The sequence below is a fragment of the Stomoxys calcitrans genome, chromosome 4 (genome assembly GCF_963082655.1).
Source record: "Stomoxys calcitrans chromosome 4, idStoCalc2.1, whole genome shotgun sequence".
In the NCBI taxonomy this organism is placed as follows: domain Eukaryota; kingdom Metazoa; phylum Arthropoda; class Insecta; order Diptera; family Muscidae; genus Stomoxys; species Stomoxys calcitrans.
In genome coordinates, this window is record NC_081555.1 from 162,804,891 (window position 1) to 162,828,244 (window position 23,354).

At 36.8% G+C, this 23,354-nt stretch overlaps 1 protein-coding gene across 1 annotated transcript; it reads left to right on the plus strand.

Annotated features, from left to right (window-relative positions):
- The first annotated feature begins 4,088 nt into the window (after window positions 1–4,088).
- On the plus strand, window positions 4,089–19,311 carry LOC106086869 (uncharacterized). Its single transcript, XM_013251694.2, has 3 exons — window positions 4,089–4,677; window positions 14,891–15,085; window positions 18,461–19,311. Exons 1-3 carry the CDS (start codon window positions 4,495–4,497, stop codon window positions 19,055–19,057), a joined length of 975 nt encoding a protein of 324 aa, XP_013107148.2. The 5' UTR covers window positions 4,089–4,494; the 3' UTR covers window positions 19,058–19,311.
- The last annotated feature ends 4,043 nt before the right edge of the window (window positions 19,312–23,354 follow it).

Genomic DNA, 23,354 nt, shown 5'->3' on the forward strand with positions numbered 1-23,354 from the left:
AAAATGAGGAAAGACGTTAAGCGTTTATTTTGCTTTGTTTGGGATTGAATTATTTGGAAGGTTTCTAATGTGGGTCCTACTCAAGTATCCCGCTGGACAGTGACTAGCATATAATTGCAATTATGTGCAAACGTATGAGCTTGGCTATTTTTGCTTACTAATGGCCTATACGCTCAAAAACGCACCCTTTCTCTCTGGTAAGAGCGACACAAGAGAATAATTATTGATCCGGTTAAAAAATAATCGTTTGCAGATATCGAAACACTTTTGTCATTAAAGAGTTTTTGGTTTTACAACAAAGAAAAAGGTAATTTCACTGTAGGCGAAGCTGCTAAAGGGTTTACAATAAACAATAATGCAACGTTTATGGCTAACGTTTGATATGTTGAAGCGAAACGTTATACAGTTACAATAAAAAATATACTTTATAATAAAAGAATTTAGTTTGTCGTAAAAATTTCCCAATACTCCAAAACGGTTGAACCGATTTTCAACGCAATGAGGGTTAAACTCTGCATTGCGTGCTAAACTCCACAAAAACTTATCAAAACCACTAGTTTGTTAAAACAAAAAACTAAAACTAATTTGTTAAACAATTTGTGGTCTAACTATCGAGAGCGTCCCATCCCAAAACTACTAAACGGGCATGAGACAATATGTATGCCAAATGAAAGGTAATTGGAAATAGAATATGACCACCAACACCCCAAAAACAACAAAACAGAAAAGTAGGTCTATCGGAACAACATGGGACATAAATGAAAGGTCCTTGGAACAGGGCTGCGAAGTCGGTGTCGGAGCCGAGCAATTTTGCCTAGAGTCGAAGAAGAGAAAATTTTCACGACTCCGGCTCCAAAGTAGTAAAAAAATGTTCAACAATAAAAAATTTAATTCTAAAATTTTTAGAATAAAACGTAAAAATAAAAGCGTGCTCAGTTCAGCCGGGCCGAATCTTATATACGCTCCACCATGGATGGCATTTGTCAAGTTCTTTGCCCTATATCTCTTTTTAAGCAAATAAAGTATAATTGATAAAAAATGCTATGCTATTAGAGCTATACCAAGTTATGAACCGATTGGGACCGTACTTGGTTTGGCTGTTGGAGAGCAAAGTGGAAGTCATTGTGCAAAAATTTCAGCCAAATCGGATAATTATTGCACTCTCTAGCGGCTTAAGAAGTCAAGATCCGAAATCGACTTATATGGGAGTTATATCAGGTTATAAACCGATTTGGGCCATAAGCAAAACACCTTATACATCTCTTTCCTTGTACCACAGTAGCGATGTAAGGTATAGAAACATTAAAAACTTTCACCCGTTTTTTGAATAAGCTCAATTTTTGAATAGTCTTGAAAGTCCATACTCAGAAAGATAGTACGAAATAATTTTGAAATATATTAAAATGTTTAAGTATTATAAACTGAAATGAATCTGGACCAAATGACCCATATGCAACAGCCAATGACCTACATTAATAAGAAGTATCTATGAAAAACTTCATGCGGAAAAAAAAAATTCTAGCTCAAGTTAGGAAAGAGGCATGCTAATGAAATTTAGATTGGCGGGAAAGTGGAGGAATCAAAACAGTTGAAAAAAAAAAATCCACTCATATACGGTCTTGTCGATAATCGGCAATTTTTATAACTCAACAAATCAAACAAAAATGTTTTCTTATAATTCTAAAGAGTGAGATTTCTGGAATCCTTCTTAGAGTCTTGTTGGATTTGATGGTTTCTATATCTATCGTCGCGGAGTAGAGTCAAAATTGCTCGACTCTACAGCCCTGTTTTGAAAGTACAATAGAATATGATTTTAATATTGAGAATCAAGTATTTCTTAAACCACTTCACCCCACCCTCAGAAATATATAGTACGTACTTATAGGAACTCACCGTGACGCAGAGGTTAACATGTCCGCCTATGACGACGAACGCCTAGGTTCAATTCCCGTCGTGAACATCAGGAAAATATTCGGCGGTGGTTATCCCCTGACTAATGCTGGCTACATTTGTAAGGTATCCTACCAAGTGGTGTCGCTATGCGGCACGCCATTCGGACTCTGCATATAAAAGGAGGTCCCTTATCATTGAACTAAAATTTTAATTGGACTGCACTCATTGATATGAGAGAAGTATCCCCTATTTCTTAATGGAATGTTCATGTGAGTAATGTACAAATCTTACATCCAACTTTGGAAAAACATTTTTGGCGGGCTGCCGCACTCCCAAAAAGCGTCCGAAGCGACTATCTATTTGGTCAAGCATTACGAACCGGTAATAAAATTCCTGACCAATAGTTTGAGAGACAAGATTCGATGCCCAACATACGTAAAAAATCTAATCCTGGCGAAAACATCCCCTCACTAATGCTAAAGACATTTGTGATTCGTTTAAAACTTCTCTACGTCAAAGTGTCACTCAGAAATACCCAACACAGTGGGATGGAAAGCCAAAAGAAATCAATTAAATACATTTTTAAGAAGGCAACATTTTTTGTTTTCCCGTTGCTCAGCTTTCGATATGAACGTAATATAAGCCAACCTCCCAAGTAGGGGTCCACATACATTAAGCTAGGTTAGATTTAAGTGACAGTCTGCAATCAGACGCACTCAGACATTTTAGTCCATTTTGATGCCGAATCGCTTTAGGAAACTAATAACTTGCGAGTTTTCACATTCACTAACTCATGGCATCCACATAAAGCTGCTATCACACGACGTGTGCTTTATATATCTGCTGTCACTCTCTATGTCCACAAAACATTCCTTATGTATTCTCATATGCATTGTACCTTTTGTATAGGCAAGTATCTACATGTATTGAGTTGCCCAAAAAGTAATTGCGGATTTTTTAAAAGAAAGTAAATGCATTTTTAATAAAACTTAGAATGAACTTTAATCAAATATACTTTTTTTACACTTTTTTTCTAAAGCAAGCTAAAAGTAACAGCTGATAACTGACAGAAGAAAGAATGCAATTACAGAGTCACAAGCTGTGAAAAAATTTGTCAACGCCAACTATATGAAAAATCCGAAATTACTTTTTGGGCAACCCAATATATTCGTTGAAATAAGAGAAATAACTATCCAAATGGGAGTATATAGGCAATTCTTTCGATTGGAAATTTGTTCCAAAATCCATTTTTCATACAACATTCAGAGTTGTAGACTTTGAAAAAACATACATATTGTGTGATGGCAGCTTAAGGCTCCACGAAAATCCATGCCGGTGGAGAAAAAAAATTTTTTTCTTTGTTTCTAACATATGGGAATAAAATTCCAAAACATCAAAATTGCACAATAAATTGTAAATAAATTTCTACATAACAACCACTTATTTATTGAGAACACTGGTGTAATGCATAATTACAAATGCAAACACATTTCATATGCCACACAAAAAATTAAAATTCTTCGAAAAAGCCCCCTCCACCTTCCCTCATAAAACGCATGTCTAATGACCATAAAATTACCCTTATTTGTTGAGATTTTATTTCGTTTGGGAATTTTACCAAAGTCAGACATTTAATTTTCGGTTCACCGTTCGCTACAAAGAAATATCACAATTTCCGAGAGCGATTTCCGTTACACTCGAACAAAAATATGCCAAGTGAATGAACGCAGGCAAGGGATGGGGAATGAAGACAAGTCGATCGATTCCATTGATCGCCAGCAGATTGTATGTAACAAACTTTAAACGAAACAACAACAAGAAGAAGAATGGTCCAAAAAAATTGTTTTCAATTGTTTATAGTCCATAGTTAATTTATGGTCAATAACAAAATCTACACCGACAAGAACTGCTATACATATCTATATGCATATATTGTATATATGTACATATCTACATATAAAGGCTGGACAAACAAATGGCGAATCACCATGATCGTCGAGATCATCTTCATCATCGGCATTCTCAGGGTTCAGACAGACTGATGACTTTTTGTTTATTCTTTCCGTCACCATCTCGAGAACACTGCCAGCTTGCCTCCCTACAAGTATGATGTTTGGGAAAAATCTGTGAAAATTCTATTTCACAAAATGCTTATCTCGCCATGGAAAGTACGCTCAAGTGAGTGAGTAAATGTGCAAAAAGAAAAACAAAAGCATCTTTGGTGTTTTTTTTTTCGTATTTCCAAACTTTTCATTCATTCACTTCGGAATATTCGGAAAATCAACATTTAGCTGGAATCTTTATTTTCCTGAGACGTTCGGTCTGTGTGCCTGCTGCTGCAAATGAACGAATTGAAAGCAGTGGCATCGATAGTTTAGTCTATATTTTCAAATTAAGGTGGAAAGTTGTGAAAAAACGGAAAAATTAAAGGAAAATATTGAAAAAAATAAGAACAAAATAATAAAAAATATATATACCTATTGTATGTGCGTGTGTGTGTGATATAAAAGCATTTATAACAACAAATATTTCAAGAAAAACAAATGTTGATTTAAGAAGTAAATGAAACATATTTATCGAAATCCTTGTTGAAGTGATATTATGAGTGAAGTTTCAAAAGTGCCCAATACCAGCCAAAATGGCAACAACTCTCCCACACATTCAAAAACCCCATCTGTTTCATCATCAACAGCCACCGACACCTGCAAGAAAGGTCGAGAATCCATGTCGGATGAGGAAATCATACAGAACAACCTCAAGGAATTAATGGATAAGAAAAATCGAGTAAGTGAAAACTTCCTAAGGGATTAAAAAGAAAAAAAAAAATAAAATATTAAAAACTTATTTAAATACTTCTATACCAAAAAATAAATTTTAAAAATTAAACGTAAATTATCAAAAATGAAAAAAATTAATTAAATTCGGCCGGGCTCAATGATATATATTGGGTTGCCCAAAAAGTAATTGCGGATTTTTTAAAAGAAAGTAAATATTTAATAAAGCTTAGAATGAACTTTAATCAAATATACTTTTTTTACACTTTTTTTCTAAAGCAAGCTAAAAGTAACAGCTGATAACTGACAGAAGAAAGAATGCAGTTACAGAGTCACAAGCTGTGAAAAAAATTTTTAAAACGACGACTATATGAAAAATCCGCAATTACTTGTTGGGCAACCAATATATGCTCCACTATGGATCGCATGTGAGAAGTTCTTTGAAATACTTTTTATACCCTCCATCTTAGGATAGGGGGTATACTAATTTCGTCATTCTGATTGTAACACCTCGAAATATGCTTCTCAGACCCCATAAAGTATATATATTCTTGATCGTCATTATATTTTAAGGCGATCTAGCCATGTCCGTCCGTCTGTCGAAAGCACGCTAACTTTCGTAGGTGTAAAGTTAGGCGCTTGAAATTTTGCACAAATACTTTTTATTAGTGTAGGTCGGTTAGGATTGTAAATGGGCCAAACCGGTCCATGTTTTGATATAGCTGCCATATAAACCGATCTTGGGTCTTGACTTGACTCTGCAAATTGCAATTTTTGCCCAAGAACATTCCACTAAGGAACAGGGGCAAACTTCTCACATATTAATGAGTGCAGTCCAATTCAAGTTTTAAGCTCAATGATAAGGGGCCTCCTTTTTATAGCCGAGTCCGAACGGCGTGCCGCAGTACGACACCTCTTTGGAGAGAAGTTTAACATAGCATAGTACCTCATAAATGTTTCCAGCATTGGGAGGGGAAAACCATCGCTGAATAATGTTTTCTGATGGTCTCGCCAGGATTCGAACCCAGGCGTTCAGCGTCATAGGCGGACATGCTAACCTCTGCGCTACAGTGGCCTCCGCAATTCTCAATCCGATTCGACTGAAATTTCGCACAAGGTGTTTTGGTATCACTTCCAACAACTGTGCTAAGTATGGTTTAAATCGGATTATAACCTGATATAGCCGCCATATAAACCGATCTTGGGTCTTGACTTCTTCAGCTTTAAGAGAGCGCAATTCTGTGGTTTTGGTATCACTTCCAACAACTGTGCTAAATATGATTCAAATCGGTTCATAATCTGGTATAGCTGCCATATAAACCGATCATGGATCTTGATTTCTTGAGCCGCTGGAGGGCGTAATCCTCATCCGATTTGGCTGAAATTTTGCACGAGGTGTTTTGTTATGACTTCCAATAAGACTTAAAGGGCGCAATTCGGTGGTTTTGGTATCACTTCCAACAACTGTACTAAATATGACGCAAATCGGTACATAACCTGATATATCAGCCCTATAAACCGATCTGGGATCTTGACTTCTTGAGCCTCTAGAGGGCGTAATTCTCATCCGATTTGACAGAAATTTTGTACAAAGGCTTCTCTCAGACTTTCAACATACGTGTCTAATATGGTCTGAATCGATCAATAGCTTGGTACAGCTCCCACATAATCCGATCTTCCGATTTTGCTTCTTGAGCCCCTACAAGACGCAATTCTTATCCGAATGGACTGAAATATTACACAATAACTTCTACAATGTTCAGCATTCAATTTATTTATGGTTCGAATAGGACTATAACTTGATATATCTCCAATAGCATAGCAATTCTTATCCATTATTCTTTGTTTGCCTAAAAAGAGATACCACGCAAAGAACTCGACAAATGCGATCCATGTTGGAGGGTATATAAGATTCGGCCCGGCCGAACTTAGCACGCTCTTACTTGTTAAATATATGGAAGGCAAATCAATTGCAGTAAGAAGTCATACAAATATACAACTTCAGCCAAATCGGATAAAATTACGATTTCTAGAGGCTTAAGAAGTCAAATCGGGAGATCGGTTTATATGGGAGCTATATCAGGATATAGACCCCGATTTGGATCATACTTGGCACCGGATTTTAATTACGCCCTCTAGAGGCTCAAGAAATTAAATCTGGAGATTGGTTGATATGGCTTATTTCGACCACAATGGCTGTTGGAAGTCATAGACAGGGATACGGAGCGGGTACCTTTTTTCCGCTCCGCTTCGGTAAACATTTTTTCGCTCCGGTAATTTTTTTTTGGCTCCGCTCCGCTCCTTTTGGATTTATATTGACTATTTGTTTTTCAATTTTCTTCATATACACATCGTCATAGGGCAAGTCTATTAATTTTATCATTACCTTTTCAACATCAAGCAATTTTCAACTCCGATATTCTTGATCGCCGTCTACATCGGACTACGTCTTTATAAAACGTCCATATATACCACATTGATTTCTTGAGCATCTAGAGGGCGTAATTGTGATTCGATTTGGCTGAAGTTTCGCAAACCGGTTTCTTTTATGACCTCCAACATTCTTGTCAAGTATTGTCTCAAATGGTCCATAACCGTATATAGCTCCCATATAAACCGATCTTCCGATTGCACTCTTTGAACCCCTAGAGGTCCTTTTAGACCAAGTATGATCTAAACCGGTCTATAACCTGATAAAACTCCCATATAATCCGACCTTCTGATTTAACTTACTAAGCCTCTAGAGGGCGCAATTATCATTCGATTTGGCTAAAATATTTCTCCTAATGATTTACCCTATAACCTCCAACATCCATGCCAATTATAGTCTGAATCCTTGTCTATTGCTCCCATATAAACGTTACTTCTTTAGCATATACTGGAAGTAATTCCTAACCAAATTTATAATAAACAAGAAGTAAAAAACGCATTAAGTTTGGCAGTGCTAAACTATGGATTCCCAACACCATGGATTTATCTTTTTATACCCTACACCACTACTGTGGTACAGGGTATTATACGTTTGTGCATTTGTTTGCAACGCTAAGAAGGAGAAGAAGGAGCTAGACCCATTGATAAGTATACCGATCGACTCGGAATCACTTTCTGATTCAATTTAGCCATGTCCGTCCGTGAGTCCATGTATTCTTGTAATCAAAGTGCAGGTCGTATTTGTTGTCCAATCGTTATTGATTTTTTCCTTGGGGAACACCAATTAGCCTTAAAAATTTCACGATGCTGAAATATGATGCTGCTAATTACACAGATTATTTTCTTTGCACAGATTCTTTTCTTGTCCATAAGCAGGTTTAGTTCGAAGATGGGCTATATCGGAATATCTCGTGACATAGCCCCCATATAGACCGATCCGTCGATTTAGGGTCTTAGGCCCATAAAAGCCACATTTATTATCTGATTTTGCTGACATTTGGGACAGTGAGTTGCGTTAGGCCAGTCGATGTCCTTCTAAATTTGGCCCAGATCGGTCCCGATTTGGATATAGCTGTCATATAGACCAATCTCTCGATTAAGGTCTTGGGCCCATAAAAGACGCATTTATTGTCCGATGTCGCCGAAATTTGGGACAGCGAGTTATGTTTGGCCCCTCAACATCTCTCTGCAATTTGGGTCGGATCGGTTCAGATATGGATATAGCTGCCATATAAACCGATCTCTCGATTTAAAGTCATGAGACCATAAAAGACGAATTTATTGTCCGATGTCGATGAAATTTGGATCAGTGAGTTGTATTAGGTTTCTCGACATCCTCTTTCAATTTGGCCCAAATCGGTCCAGATTTGGATATAGCTGCCATATAGGCCGATCTTTCGATTTAAAGTCTTGGGACCATAAAAGACGCATTTATTGTCCGATATCGATGAAATTTGGGACAGTGAGTTATGTTGGGCCCCTCGACATCTCTCTGCAATTTGGGTCGGATCGGTTCAGATTTGGATATAGCTGCCATATAGACCGATCTCTCGATTTATAGTCATGGGACCATAAAAGGCGCATCTTTGTCCGATGTCGATGAAATTTAGGACAATGAGTTGTGTTAGGGCCTTCGACATCCTCATTCAATTTGATTCAGATCGGTCCAGATTTGGATATAGCTGGCATATAGACCAATCTATGGATTTAAGATCTTGGGCCCATAAAAGGTGCATTTATTGTCCGATGTGGATGAAATTTAGGACAGTGAGTAGTGGTAAGCAAGAGGTGGTGGGTATCCAAAGTTTGGCCCGGCTGAATTTGTTTTTTACTTGTTTTCATATTCTTCATCACTATTTTTATACCCGCCATCATAGGATGGGGGTATACTAATCTAGTCATTCCGTTAATTGATTTGTGACCCCATAAAGTATATTCTTGATTGTCTTGACATTCTAAGCCGATCTAGCCACGTCCATCCGTCCGTCTGTGAAAATCACGACCCACGTTTTCTCCATAGAACGATTTTGATATTTGACAAGGTCAAATACTTAGGAGTGATCTTGAACAGAAAACTTAATTGGAAGTGTCACATTCCGGGCGTACTGAAAAGGCTCAAAGATTTTGGGGGGCACTATGCAGACGCGCGGTAGGTTCATAATTGGGCTTGAATCCGAGGATAGTCCACTGACTCTATAGGAGCGTGATTAGACCAATTCTTACTTACGCCTCAGTAGTTTGGTGGACTACGATGGAGAAAAAGTGCAACGTAAGGATAATGCAACAGGTTCAGAGAACATGTTGTGGTGAGTTCTTAGGGCTCCGTCCGACCGTACTTGCACGTTTTTACTAGTTATGTAATGCGTTTTGAGCGTTGTCCGCCGAAAAGTCGAAGTCAGTACTAGGCTTAACGCATGTAGAGCTGAACATACTGATTTTCACTTTTTCTAATTTTCAAGATGTGTTTGTAGCGCAGAGGTTAGCATGTCCGCCTATGACATTTAACGCCTGGGTTCAAATCCCGGCTGAAAAATTTCAGTGGTAATTTCCCTCTTGCAAATTCTGGCGACATTTGTTAAATTTTCTCTAACAAGTGGTGTCGCTAAATGGCACGCCGTACGCACTCGGCATAAAAAGGAGACCCCATATCTTTGAGCCTAAACTTGAATAGAATTGCACTCATTGATATACGAGAAGTATTCCCTGTTGCTTAAAGAAATCTTCATGGGAAAATATGTAAAATATATACTGCTTGTATGAGTAGTTGGAAAAGTTAAGTGGAATATGCTTGCAATTATTTAAACTTTCATCAAATTTCGTGGTCTTACAATGTGAATGTCGAAGCTATCCTTGTGGTGCAGGGTAAAAAAAAAAGACTCCCAATGATATGTTAATAAACAAAATTTTAAATTCTTTGCTCAGTAAAAACACAAACAACTTCTCTTTACAATTCAAGCACATGTATTTTTCAATCATCAGAGTAGGGTTGGGGTGAACGAACATTTTGACCTGTAAGTTTCAACAAGAAAATTAATATTTGTGAAAACTAAGATAGCCAAAAGAAACATCATTCAAAATTGGCAGCCATCAAGAATAACAAGATACTAAAATCTTCAACACAAAAACCTATAAAATTGGTGAATAATGATTTTACATTCTGTAACAAACTATTTGTAAACTTTGATGGATGTGGAATTTTTCCAATCGTTAAATATTTAAAAATAAAATGAAAATCATATATAAAGGCGTGAGAATAGGAGAGCCAACAAAAACAACACAATAAAAAAAATCTTACATACTTACACTAATTACATATAATTTGTCTTAAAGTGGAAAGGGTACTAAGTCGTAAAGCCGTTATCACACTATATGTTTTTGTCTTATGGCATGTCACTTTTTATGTATGATTGGTATTTCATAAGGTGTTTCAAAATTGTCAATTTTCATATGATTCATCAATTTTGCTATCACATTAGAATGTTTTTTTGTATGACCTAACCCAAAAGTGTAAAAACACAAATTGGAAGAAAAATCGAAATAAAAACTAGTAAAAAATATGCCGTATGAGAACGGTCAGCTGTTTTGGCTGTCAGTCGGATGAAAGCAACGCCAAATTCAATTTCTAAAAAAGTGTCGATTTTGAAACCATCTTTGCTCAAAGCGGTATTTTGGGGATTTTTGTAAAAAAATTGGGCAGAATTTATTTTTACTTTTTAAGGAAACTTTAATGTGTCATATTTAAAAAGAATTACTAAGATATCTCTATTCGTTTTTTTTTTCTTAAATCAGACCACAATGTAGATTTGGCAGCCCAAACAACTTTTCTATTTTGAAATGTGTGTCTTATGTTAGTTTCATTCGTTACACACTATGTGCGCAACTCTAATAAAAGCTCAATTTTACATGTCATACGGCAAGAACATATAGTGTGATAGAGCCTTAAGTTATTTAAGTAGAGTTGTAATGAACGAAAAAGTTAAGAAGAGGGCATTTAGTGTTGTCATATCCTCCATATACTTTGTTTTGCCTAAATGACCTGCAGGTGACTTTGTAAATGGAGCATACTCTGCCAATTTAAGGTTGGTATTCGATTCTGCTTTCGGAATGACCACGGAAATATTAATTGTTTCGCGAGCGAAATTTGATAGCAGTCCAATCTTCATATTTCAGATTTCTTTATCTGCAGTTATTGTTTTTTTCTATTTAATATATATTTCTGCAAATGAATAAAGAAAAACAAACCATTGAAACCAATAAAACAAACAACAAGTAAAAGCGTGCTAACTTCGGCCGCGCGAATAAACCCTCCACCATGGATCGCAATTATCAAGTTCTTTAAATGACTTTTTCCAATATACATGAGCTATATCAAGTTATTTAACGATATGGACCGTACTTGTCATGATTGGGTAGCCCAAAAAGTAATTGCGGATTTTTTAAAAGTAAATGCATTTTTAATAAAACTTAGAATGAACTTTAATCAAATATAAATTTTTTACACTTTTTTTCTAAAGCAAGCTAAAATTAACAGCTGATAACTGACAGAAGAAAGAATGCAATTACAGAGTCACAAGCTTTAAAAAAATTTGTCAACGCCGACTATATGAAAAATCCGCAATTACTTTTTGGGCAACCCAATAGTTCCTTCTTTCAGAGGCTCAGAAAGTCAAATTTGGAAATCGGTTATAATGGCAGATATATCTTGTTGTCAACCGATTTAGACCATATTTGGAACAGTTGTTGGAAGTCATACCAAAACGACATATGCTAAATTTCAACTAAATTAGATAAAAATTACGCTCTCTAGAAGCCCAAGAAGTCTGATCGGCATATCGGTTTATATGGAAGCTATATCAGGTTATAGACTGATTTAGACCATACTCGGCACAGTTTTAGGAAGTCATTCCAAAACGATATGTGAAACATTTCAGCCACATCGGATACGAATTGCGCTCTATAGAAACTCAAGAAGTCTTATGGGTAGATCGGATTATATGGCAGCTATATCAGGTTATAGACCGATTGGGACCGTACTAGGCACAGTTGTTGAAAGTCATAACAAAACACAACATGCAAAATTTCAGCCAAATCGGACAAAAATTGGGGCTTCTTAGGACTCAAATAGTCAAATCGGGAGATCGGTTTATGTGGGAGCTATATCAGGTTATAGACCAATTTGGACCGTACTTGGCACAGTTGTTGAAAGTCATAACAGAACACTACATGTAAAATGTCAGTCAAATCGGATAAAAATTGCGGCTTCCTGGGGCTGAAGAAATCAATTCAGGAGATCGGTTTATATGGCAGCTATGTCAGGTTATGAACCGATTTGAACCATACTTGGCACAACTGTAGAAGTCATCAAAACACCTCGTGCATCTCGGCTTTATATGGCAGCTATATCAAAACATGGACCGATTTGGCCCATTTACAATCCCCACCGACCTACACTAATAAGAAGTATTTGTGCAAAATTTCAAGCTCCTCGCTTTTCTGCTTTCGACAGACAGACGGATAGACGGACAAACCTAGATCGGCTTAAAATTATTTGTCATGACGATCAAGATTATATATATACTTTATGTGGGGGGGGGGGTGTGTCTCAGATGAATATTTCGATCTGGTACAAACAGAATGACGAAATCAGTATACCCCCCATCCTATGTTGGAGGGTATAATAAAGCCGGCAATAGTTTCAAGTGTTGCTTTTGGCTTTTCCTCTCTTTGAACAGAGTACTACTTTTCCGCCTATTTTTAGTTAACGTTTCGCCAACACTTTTTATATGGAGTTTGACAGCGTTACGTTCGATAATCTGGACAGAATACCATGCACATAATGAGCACATTGAGCTTTGTTTTTGAGCGTTGAAAAATTCAACTCTGCAAAACAAATTCCACAAAAGCAACGCTCAAAAGGCCTAAACAGAATGAGCGCGATGAGGATCGTCGCGTTGAAAAATGCAACTCTGCATAGAAATGTTAAAAAAGCAACTCGCAAAAGTTAAACAATGTTTAATACTCATTCAAGTGAAGCATCACCGAATGATGCTCGGTTTCAAGTGTTTAAGGTGAAAATGTTTAAACTCTTCCGCGTTGCTTTTGTGGAATTTGTATGCAGAGTTGCATTTTGTGACGTTCAAAACCAAAGCTCAACGCGCTCATTTTGTTTTGGCCTAAAGAATTTTCAACTTTGCCGACAGAAATCGAGCGTCACTCTGTGTTGCCATAAGTGAAGTACTGTTTTTTTGGAGTGGAATTTAAAAATTGTTTAACTGAATAAGGTTGCGGAATACGATTAGCTGGCATAACTTTGTTTTGTTTTTCGCAGTATGTACTCGCCATTGACAATTTTAACTTTTTCTTTTGTTAACATTGTTTGTTTAAGTTTTCCCCTATAAGTGGTATTTTCAAACGGCGCAATTGAAATCCTCAAAGTTTATGGGGCCTTTACACTGTTTGTCATGAAAAATTGTATTAGTGAGGCTACACATTGGGGCACACTAAGCCACACGAAGTACATTACACTCTACGTACATTTTTGTTCCTCTTACCTATACCCTTCTATGATCTAAAACATTTTCTTGTTAATATATGTCACCAAATCATTGGGGTGCCCAAAAAGTAATTTCGGATTTTTTAAAAGAAAGTAAATGAATTTTTAATAAAGCTTAGAATGAACTTTAATCAAATATACTTTTTTTAAATTTTTTTTCTAAAGCAAGCTAAAAGTAACAGCTGATAACTGACAGAAGAAAGAGTGCAATTACAGAGTCACAAGCTGTGAAAAAATTTTTCAACGCCGACTATATGAAAAATCCGCAATTACTTTTTGGGCAACCCAATACTTTCTAAATCTCGGCAGAACGGTGTGCCTGTCTAAAAGCCTCCAATTTGAGGTTTTACTCTTTGATATGTTATTGAAACTTCATTCTTTTATATGTTGATTTGTCTTTCTTTATTCTCTTATCTCTATATTGCGAATCCAAATTTTGCCCATGAACATTCCACTTAGGAACTGGGGCAAACTTCTCACATATCAATGAGTGCAGTCCGATTCAAGTTTAAGCTCGATGATGAGGGACCTCCTTTTATGGCCGAGGCATGCCGCAGTGCGACATCTATTTGGAGAGAAGTTTTACATGACATAGTACCTCACAAATGTTGCCAGCATTAGGAGGGGAAAAAAACCGCTGAAATATATTCCTGATGGTCTTGCCAGGATTCGAACCCAGGCGTTCAGCGTCATAGGCGGACCTGTTAGCCTCTGCGCTATGGTGACCTCCAACTCTATATCTTCTTCTCACGTTATACATCTCCTTTTACGGTTAGGTTGATCTGCCTGCAGGGATTCATTTTTAATGTTTTAAGAACAAAAAAAATCTAGCAACTTACAAACTTGATTTAGGCTATTTTGAAATCAAAGCATGCATGCCTGAAATCACATGTGCAAACAATTAATCTAAACAAATGAGTTTTATCTAGGGGAATTTTCCCAGTGGTCCATTAACGAACGCGCAACTCTTGTGATCTGTATGTTTGAAGTATAAGCAAAGCATCTGTGTTAGGAGACGTTTTACGACTTCTTCTGGTGGTTATCGACTGGTTAATGTTTCGCTTTTTATATTCAAATAATTCGTAGAAAATTTTATTTGCGACTAAGTGTTAGCGAAAACAAAAACTTAAGTTTTTGAGGAAATTCCTTCTTTATTGTTTCCATATGAGCCAAATTCCAATAATGTTTGTGTTTTGTTTTTTCCCCATATATAATCTTTATGCATATATTTTCTTTCCAGGAGGAGCGCAAGGCCAATGGACGTTTGGTAGCAGTCATATTAGCTTCGCTGGTGATTTTTTGTGCTATCTATCAAGCGTGGATAAGAAAATCTGGCCTTTTAGCTAGAATATTAGTCCCGGCAGGCATTATGCTTTCATTCACTGCCTGGGTTGTGGTATTGGCTAAGAGAGACAAAGCTAAAAGGGCACTTTTTGTAAGTATGGAAATCTTTTTTTTTTTAAAATGAAATTGTTGCGCTTTGTTTGTTTATTTGTTTGTCTGATCCGTATAGACTCAAAAACGGCTGAACCGATTTGCATGAAATTTTCACAGATGTTAGTGTTTGAGGCCCCGGTGAAAATGGGGCACTACGAGCTAGGTGGGGGGCCTTCCCCCTTACCCCAATTTTCAAAAACGCCAGATCTCGGTGATGTGTGCACCGATTTATCCGAAATTTTGTATGCCACATTTTCAAAAACGCCAGATCTCGGAGATGGGTGCATCGATCTAAGCGAAATTTTGTATGCCACCTTATGGTATCCCAAAAACACGAAATTAGTATAAAATTTTGGAGTCAATAACCTGGGGGGACGCCCCATCCTAAAACCCAACATAACGGACATTTTTATCGATTGGGACAATATGGGTATCAAACGAAAGGTATTTTAGAGTAGAGTACGAACTTGGTATACAACGATCACACTAAGTGTTCGGGGGTCCCCCACCTTCAACAGGACTCTTTCACCGCTTTGGGCAATATGGATATCAAATGAAAGGTATTTAAAAGTAGAATACAAATCCGACATAAAAGTTTATTTTTTGGTGTCTGACGGGCCCACCCCTCCCCATCCCCCAAAACCCACCAGCAAGACATATATACAGATTAGGACAATATGGGTATCAAATGAAAGGTATTTATGAGTTGAGTACGAACTTGACATAAAAATGACACCGTTAGTGTCGGGGGGGTACCCCACCCCCAAAAACACCACCCAACAGGACACTTTTACCACTTTCGGCAATATGGGTATCAAAAGAGAGATATTTAAGAGAAGAGTCGGTACTTAGCATAAAAATGGCACCCTTAGTGTCGGGGGGGTACCCCACCCCCAAAACACCACCCAACAGGACACCTTTACCGCTTTCGGCAATATGAGTACCAAATAAATGTATTTAAAAGTAGAGCACAAATCTGACATAAAAAATTATTCCTTGGGGTCTGAGGGGTCTACCCCTATAAACGCTCCAGCAGGACATCTGGACCGATTGGGAAAATATGACTATCAAATAGAAGGTATTTAAAAGTATAGTAAAAAGACCCTAAAAACCCCTTAACAGGGCATATTTACCGGTTGGGACAATATGGGTATCAAATGAAAGGTGTTTGGAAGTTGAGAATGTAATAAGAATTTGCTCCAAAGTGTCTACGGGGCCTTTCCAACCCCAAAAACCTCCAAAACAGGCATGAATGTCCAACGTCACAAAATGCGTATAAAATGAAATTTCTTTGGGAGTTGACTACGAATCTGATATACACATTTGGGACCGAGTCTGGGACCGACCCATCCACTAAATACCCTTCAATAGGACGTGTAGTTCGATCGGGATAATATGGGAATTAAACGAAAGGTCTATGACATTAGAGTTCAAATCTTGTGTTGATATATGGCTTCAAGTATCTAGGTTACGTCCTGCCGTTCAGCCGGACATGTAGATCTCGGCATTAAAGAACTCAAATAAATTTTCTTTGGGTCTTGTACTCAAATGAAAAGAAGTGTCAGATGGCAATCGCCGCCCCCCATCTTACCAAAAAATAGGAATTAAAAACCAGTAAGGAAGGGCAAAAGTAGGGCGGAGCCGACTAAATATTAACCTACTCCACAGTGTCTGCGTACTACTTCAGTGCATGGAACCTATGTTGAAATATAGTCAGATTTTAATTTTGCATACCTATTGATATATTGAATACCTATTGATATATTGTAAAATTTTCTTACGATAGGACTTACTAGAGTGTTAAAGGCAATATCGTATGAAATACAAATATATGGGAGCTACGTATATCTAAAAATGGACGGACTTAAATAAAGCTTTGCACACGAATTGAAACATCAAATAAAACACCTCACACTAAATTTTATAAGGATCAAACCAAAATTGTGGCTTCTATAGCCTTAAAAGGCATATCGGATAAAAGATATATATGGGAGCTATATCTAAATCTGAACCGATTTTAATAAAATTTTTCACACGTATTAGGACTTCAAATAAAACATCTCATACTAATTTTTTTAAAGATCGGACCGAAATTGTGGCTTCTATAGCCTTAAGAGGCCATATCGGATGGAATATATATATGGGAGCTATATCTAAATCTAAACCGATTTTTATGAAATTCTGCACACGTATTGGAACGCCAAAAAAACATATAGTGCCAAATTTTGTAAAGATCAAAAAAATTGTGGTTTCTACAGCCCTAATAGACCATATCGGATGAAATATGGGAGCTATATCTAAATCTGAACCGATCAGCATCGTGCTCTAGCACTCGCCCTAAACCAATTGCGATTGCGACTCAAATAAACGCAATTTAACAGTAGAGCTCGATGCTGATATTTCTTCAGGGCTAAGTGCGAGAGTGGCCGTCCCACCCTATATACGCCTTAAACTAGACATATTTGAGGATTATGGCAAAACGGGGCTCAAATCTGATATCTGTTTTATGGCCAAGTGTTTTAGGGACGCCTCACCTCATAAACTCCCCTTAAACCACGCATATATACCGACTTTAGCAACATGTAGCTCAATTGTGGTTTTTGGGAGTTGAGTATGAATCTGGTATCCACTTTCGGGACAAAAGGTTTGGCTACTCCAATCCACCACCAAAACCAAAAGAATGAAGGAGATCTAACATCTAAACTTTAATGGGTGGACCCTCCCCTCGCCCTAATTTCAAAAACTACAGATCTCGGAGAGGGGTGCACCAATTTACGCCAAATTTTTTTTGTTTATAAGAACTCGAAAACAGAAATTTGCCATATTTATTTAAGGTGGGAGGTCTACGGCGGCCACCCCAGCTCTAAAGCCTCCTGGAAATATAGACTAATAATGACAATATTAGGCTCAAATGAAAGTTATTTGAGACTACAGATACAGGCGGTCCACCTCACCCCCAAAAATAATCTTATACCGGACATATTCACCGACCATAGCAATATATGGCTCAAATGTAAGAAATTTGGGAGTAGAGCACAAATATAATATCCACATGGGGGCGAAATATCTGAAAGGCCGTACCAGCACCCCAAACAGGACTTATATCCTGACCGTGCCAGTATAGGGCTCAGATAAAATAAGATAGTGAACGAATGTGCAGCATACCGGTATCTGTCCATTTAGTTTTATCTAAACACAAAATTTCTATAAAATTGTATCTAAAGACAAAATTCCAAGAAATTTCATCTAAGACAAAATTTCTAGCAAAATTCTATAAAATGCGAATCTGAAGAGGAAATTATTTGATTTTCTATGATTCTATGCCAATTTCACTAAAATGTTTTAATAGAGCTCATATTTTCCCCACTTTCAGGAAAAGTACCTGGAAGAAGTTGCCCTCAAGAATAAACAAGAACTGGAAGCAAAGAAAACCAAATCACACAGAAAAGCCAATGATAGAAGAAAATCCTCAAATGAAACGGTGCTGGAGTACATTAACGAGATCAATCACAAAGAAACATCAGCCGAAACATCTGTAGAATTCATAAAAACCTCAAAGGCCTTGAGAAGTAAAGATCATCGTAAACATCGAAAACACAGAAATCTGGATGGCATTCGAGAGATTTCGCCATCGCCATATTCGACAAGTACATCGTCCTCATCACGAAATCCCTCGCATTATGCGCACAAAGATTTACGCACTAAAAGACCGAGTATACGACAAAAACTATTTCGACAGACAGGCCATTTTCACATGGCCGCAGCATTGGCGGCAGCCAATAGCACAAACCCCCTGATGCAAGCTGTTATTAATACAGCACCACTATCCACGCCCGCCGGTGAAGGTGGCGCCATTGTCATATTGGCACCCGCAACGCAAGCATTGCCGGCGGAAATGAAACGTAGGCGATTGCAGCGTTTGGATGCTCTCAAAACGCCGACCATGGTGCGTATGGGTTCTGCGCCATGAGCCAACACCCAAGCACTCATACGCCATGGTGTACAAATTGTAATTATTAACAATAATACGCTCCAAGGTGTCAAGTATTCATGGAAAACTAAATTTCAAAGAGCAAACAAATTGCGAAATGTAAATAATTGGAAAATTTAATGCATCACCACAAAGTTATGTTTATTTTATAGCTCGCTCTCCATTTGCAAATGTATTTTTATATTAAAAACCATTTAATTAGAAATTAATAAATAAAACCAACATTTAAAAAAATCACATAATTGCATGTTCTGAATTTTGCTAATGGTGATTTGTATATACGATTATGTTATAAACATTAATTGAGGTTTGTGTATACAGAAATAAAAAATAACAACAAATAATGGGGAAATTAATTCAATAAATTAAAGTACGGGGAGAAAACTTTGAGGTCATTTTAAGAACATATAAATAAAAAAAAAATAAATAAAATATAATATAAAAAAAATAAATAAAATATAATATAAAAAAATTAAACATAATTTATGAAATAAAACGAAAAATTAAAACAAAATAAATAACTAAAATAATTAAACAAATAAAGAAATAAAGATAAGCAAAAGAAAGAAATAAGAATAAATGTATTTTCAAATTTAAGCAAAATAAGAAAAAACTATTAAAAATAAAGTCAAAAAAACTTAAAAAATTAATAAATGGTAAAAAAAAAATAAAAAGAATTAAAAAAAATAAGTTTAATTAAAATCCTAAGACAACATCTCAATTAAATATTATTTAATAAAATATATTTATTTTGTTCACCATTTCGATGAAGTGTTTATTATCTATGTCTGCAACATGTCCGTCGCCATATGTGCGTAATATAGTCTTTAGAAAAAATCAACCAAAACAAAAATCAAGGAGAACAGCTATTGAACTTTCCCTAAGCCAAACAAGAAACAAAAACAAATAAATAAAAAAACTAGTGCAAGCTGACTGGATATCGTACTTTATAGCATCTGGGCACATAAATATAACAAAAACAAAAAAAAAAAAACAAAAATATTTTGAATAAAAATAATGCAAAATAGCAATTTGCAAGGTTTGTTATGTTTCCGAACGTAAATTTAGTCTTTTAAAAATATACAAATAAATATTTTAGTCATTTTATTTAAATAAATTTCATTGTTTGTCTATTGCGTCCAAGTAAATATTGGTGTTGGTTCGATTAGCTTTCTTAAATTTTTCCCCAAATTGTTTTTGTTTACTTGGACTTTTTGCCGGACGTCGTTTATCTTAACGCAGCTACTTTTTTTGCTACTTATTTGCTACTTTTAATTCTTCAATTTTTTTTATAAAGAGGATAATGGATTTATTCCAGGTTAGCATTTCTTTTTAATACAATGTATGTTTCGCTTGGGAAAGGAAGTTGTTAATTACTTTGGAAGCTTTATTTTTAAATTCCTTAAGACACAATATTAAATTTAAACAATTTATATTCAGATTTAAACAAAAATAAGAAAAAACTTAAAAACTATGGAAAATAAATAAAAATAAAGTAAAACCAAGAGAAAATACTTCCTGCCATATTTGGAGAGAATCGATTAACAAATGACCATTTGATTGCAATATTACTGCAAATCGGACGAGAATATATATATATATGAGAGCTATGTCTAAATCTAAACTGATTTCAAGCAAACTTTATAGACATTGTGCAGGTCGTCGAGGAAAGCGTTGTACAAAATTTTGGGAAGATTGGTCAATAAATGCGCTTGCAATGGCTCTAGGGGTGAAAATCGGGCGATATATATATGAGAGCTTTATCTAAATCTGAATCGATTTCCATGAAATTCACCAGTAATGTCGAGAGTCACTAGTCTAGTCACCTTCCTGCCAAATTTCGGGAGAATCGGGTAACAAATGACCATTTTATTGCATTATTACTGCAAATCGGACGAACATATATGTGGGAGCTATATTCAAATCTGAACCGATTTCTATGAAATCCACCTGTAATATCGGGAGTCATAAGAAAATCCGTCCTGCAGAATTTCGAGAAAAACGGTTAATAAATAACCATTTTCTTGCAGCATTACTGTAAATCGGAGGAATATAAATATATATGGGAGCTATATCCAAAGCTGAACCAATTTTTTTTCAATTTCAATAGACTTTGTCTCTAGGCCGAAAAACATGCCCATACCAAATTTGAAAACGATTGGATGAAAATTGCGACCTGTAGTTTGTACACAACTTAACATGGACAGACCGATGGACAGACAGTCTGTCCATGTTAACTTGTGTACAAACGACAGGTCGCCATTTTCATCCGATCGTTTTCAAATCAGGTTCAGATTTGGATATAGCACCCATATATATGTTCCTCCGATTTACAGTAATGCTGCAAAAAAATGGTCTCGAATCAGAAAGTGATTCTGATTTGATCAATGGGTCTATCTCTCTTCCTTTTTGGTGTTACAAACTAATTCACTAAGTTATAATACCCTGTACCACATTAGTGGTGTAGGGTATAAAAAAAGCTACAAAATGAGTAAGTGGTAAAAAATGCATTGAAATAAAAAAAATTTGAGGCAACAAACCCCAGAAATCCCACCTAGGACTTTTCCATTTTGCACCAGTGACTGTGAGGGCATCATAACGACGCGGTGGGCGTTTGATAAATCGAGTTGATTTATTGAGCCAATACAGGGCGCAATTATTATCCGATTTATATGAAAGCTATATCAGGTTTTTGATCGATTAACGCCATACTAAGCTTGGATATTGAAGGTAATTACAGAAGCCTGAGGAGGTAATAGTAGCCAAATCGGATAAAAATTGCGTCATCCAGGGGCTCAAGAAATATAATCAGGAGATCGATTTATATAGGAGCTATATCTGGTTATGAACCAACTTGGCGTGAATGTGGGCGATCATAGGAAAAGTCAGTGTGCACAATTTTAGCCAATTCGAATAATTGCGCCCTAAAGGAGGGGCTCGAGAAATTTACAAGGAGATCGGATTATAGGAGAACTATATCCAAATATTTTCAAAATTTTCCTATTTAAGGCAAATTGGGGCACATGAAACTTTTTAAATTAAAGTAGATAAAATTAAGTTTCACAACGAGATGGCTGATCAGTTCAAATTCGACTGTAATGGGTGCCGAGCCACAGAGATATCCCAGGGAATTGTAAAGCGGACGAGCTTGCGAGACAAGGAACTACCCTACACATTCCAGGGATACTGGAATCTGTGGGTATGCCTCTAGCGACATGTAGGCAAAGTTTCCAGGCCCGAAAGACAATGAATGATAGATGGTCACAAAGAGGGGGCTGTGAGCATTCCAAAACTATATGGTCTTATCTAGACTTGAAGTGGTCTATTGCTTTGCTATAATTGGCTAGAACAGACGTCTCAGTCATTACGTCCGTCATAACAGGTCACTGTCTAATCGGAAAACATACTGACAGACTGAAGGTTACCAGCAACGACTATTGCAGAAGCTGTGAGGACATCGAAAAAGAAAAGACTATAGAACACCTTCTGTGTGTGTGTCCCGCACTAGCAGTTAGAAGGAGTTCCACTTTAGGTTCTAATTTTATTTAAGAACCTGTCCGACTTAGCAGATGTGAATATTCGCAAGTTATTGGACTTTTTAAAGCCATCTGGATGATTCTTATTTACCTTCTTATTTTCCGGTCATCTTATTATGGAACGACCATAGGTTATTCTCCCAGTTTCTGTTGTTTATAGATTTTTTACAAAATTCTTCATTTTATAGAAAACGAACCGTCGTGATTGGTCTATATATCCATTTGACGGGGAGTGCTTTTTGGTGAGTGGGAAGGCACCTCAGATATTTCGGGTTCGTACTTTATTACCAAATATTTTAACGGGTTTGGGGCTGGGTCTGGAACTCCACCACTTTGCCCTGACATCAAAAATCCCAAAAACCTTCCATTTGAGCCCTATATGTTCGGGAGGAGGCCACCGTAGCGCAGAAGTTAGCATGTCCGCCTATTACGCTGAACGCCTGGGTTCGAATCTTGGCTAGACCATCAGAAAAAATTTTTAACGGTGGTTTTCCTCTCCTTCGTACTCTACTCCCAAATATTTTCATGTAAGCCATGGTCGATAATTATATACGGGTTAGAGGGCGTTTTGGAGCTGGGTCTGGAACTCCGCCACTTTGCCCTAAAAATAGGTATCAAAGGCGTTCTTTACTCCCAAAAACCTTCCATTTGAGCCCTATATGTTCGGGAGGAGGCCACCGTAGCGCAGAAGTTAGCATGTCCGCCTATTACGCTGAACGCCTGGGTTCGAATCATGGCTA

Bases quoted from the DNA above. Each gene is read 5' to 3' on its own strand.
- LOC106086869 (XM_013251694.2), top strand. From the start codon at position 4,495: ATGAGTGAAGTTTCAAAAGTGCCCAATACCAGCCAAAATGGCAACAAC. The intron at 4,678-14,890 runs GTAAGTGAAAAC...TTTTCTTTCCAG, and splicing joins TAATGGATAAGAAAAATCGA to GAGGAGCGCAAGGCCAATGG. The intron at 15,086-18,460 runs GTAAGTATGGAA...CCCCACTTTCAG, and splicing joins AAGCTAAAAGGGCACTTTTT to GAAAAGTACCTGGAAGAAGT.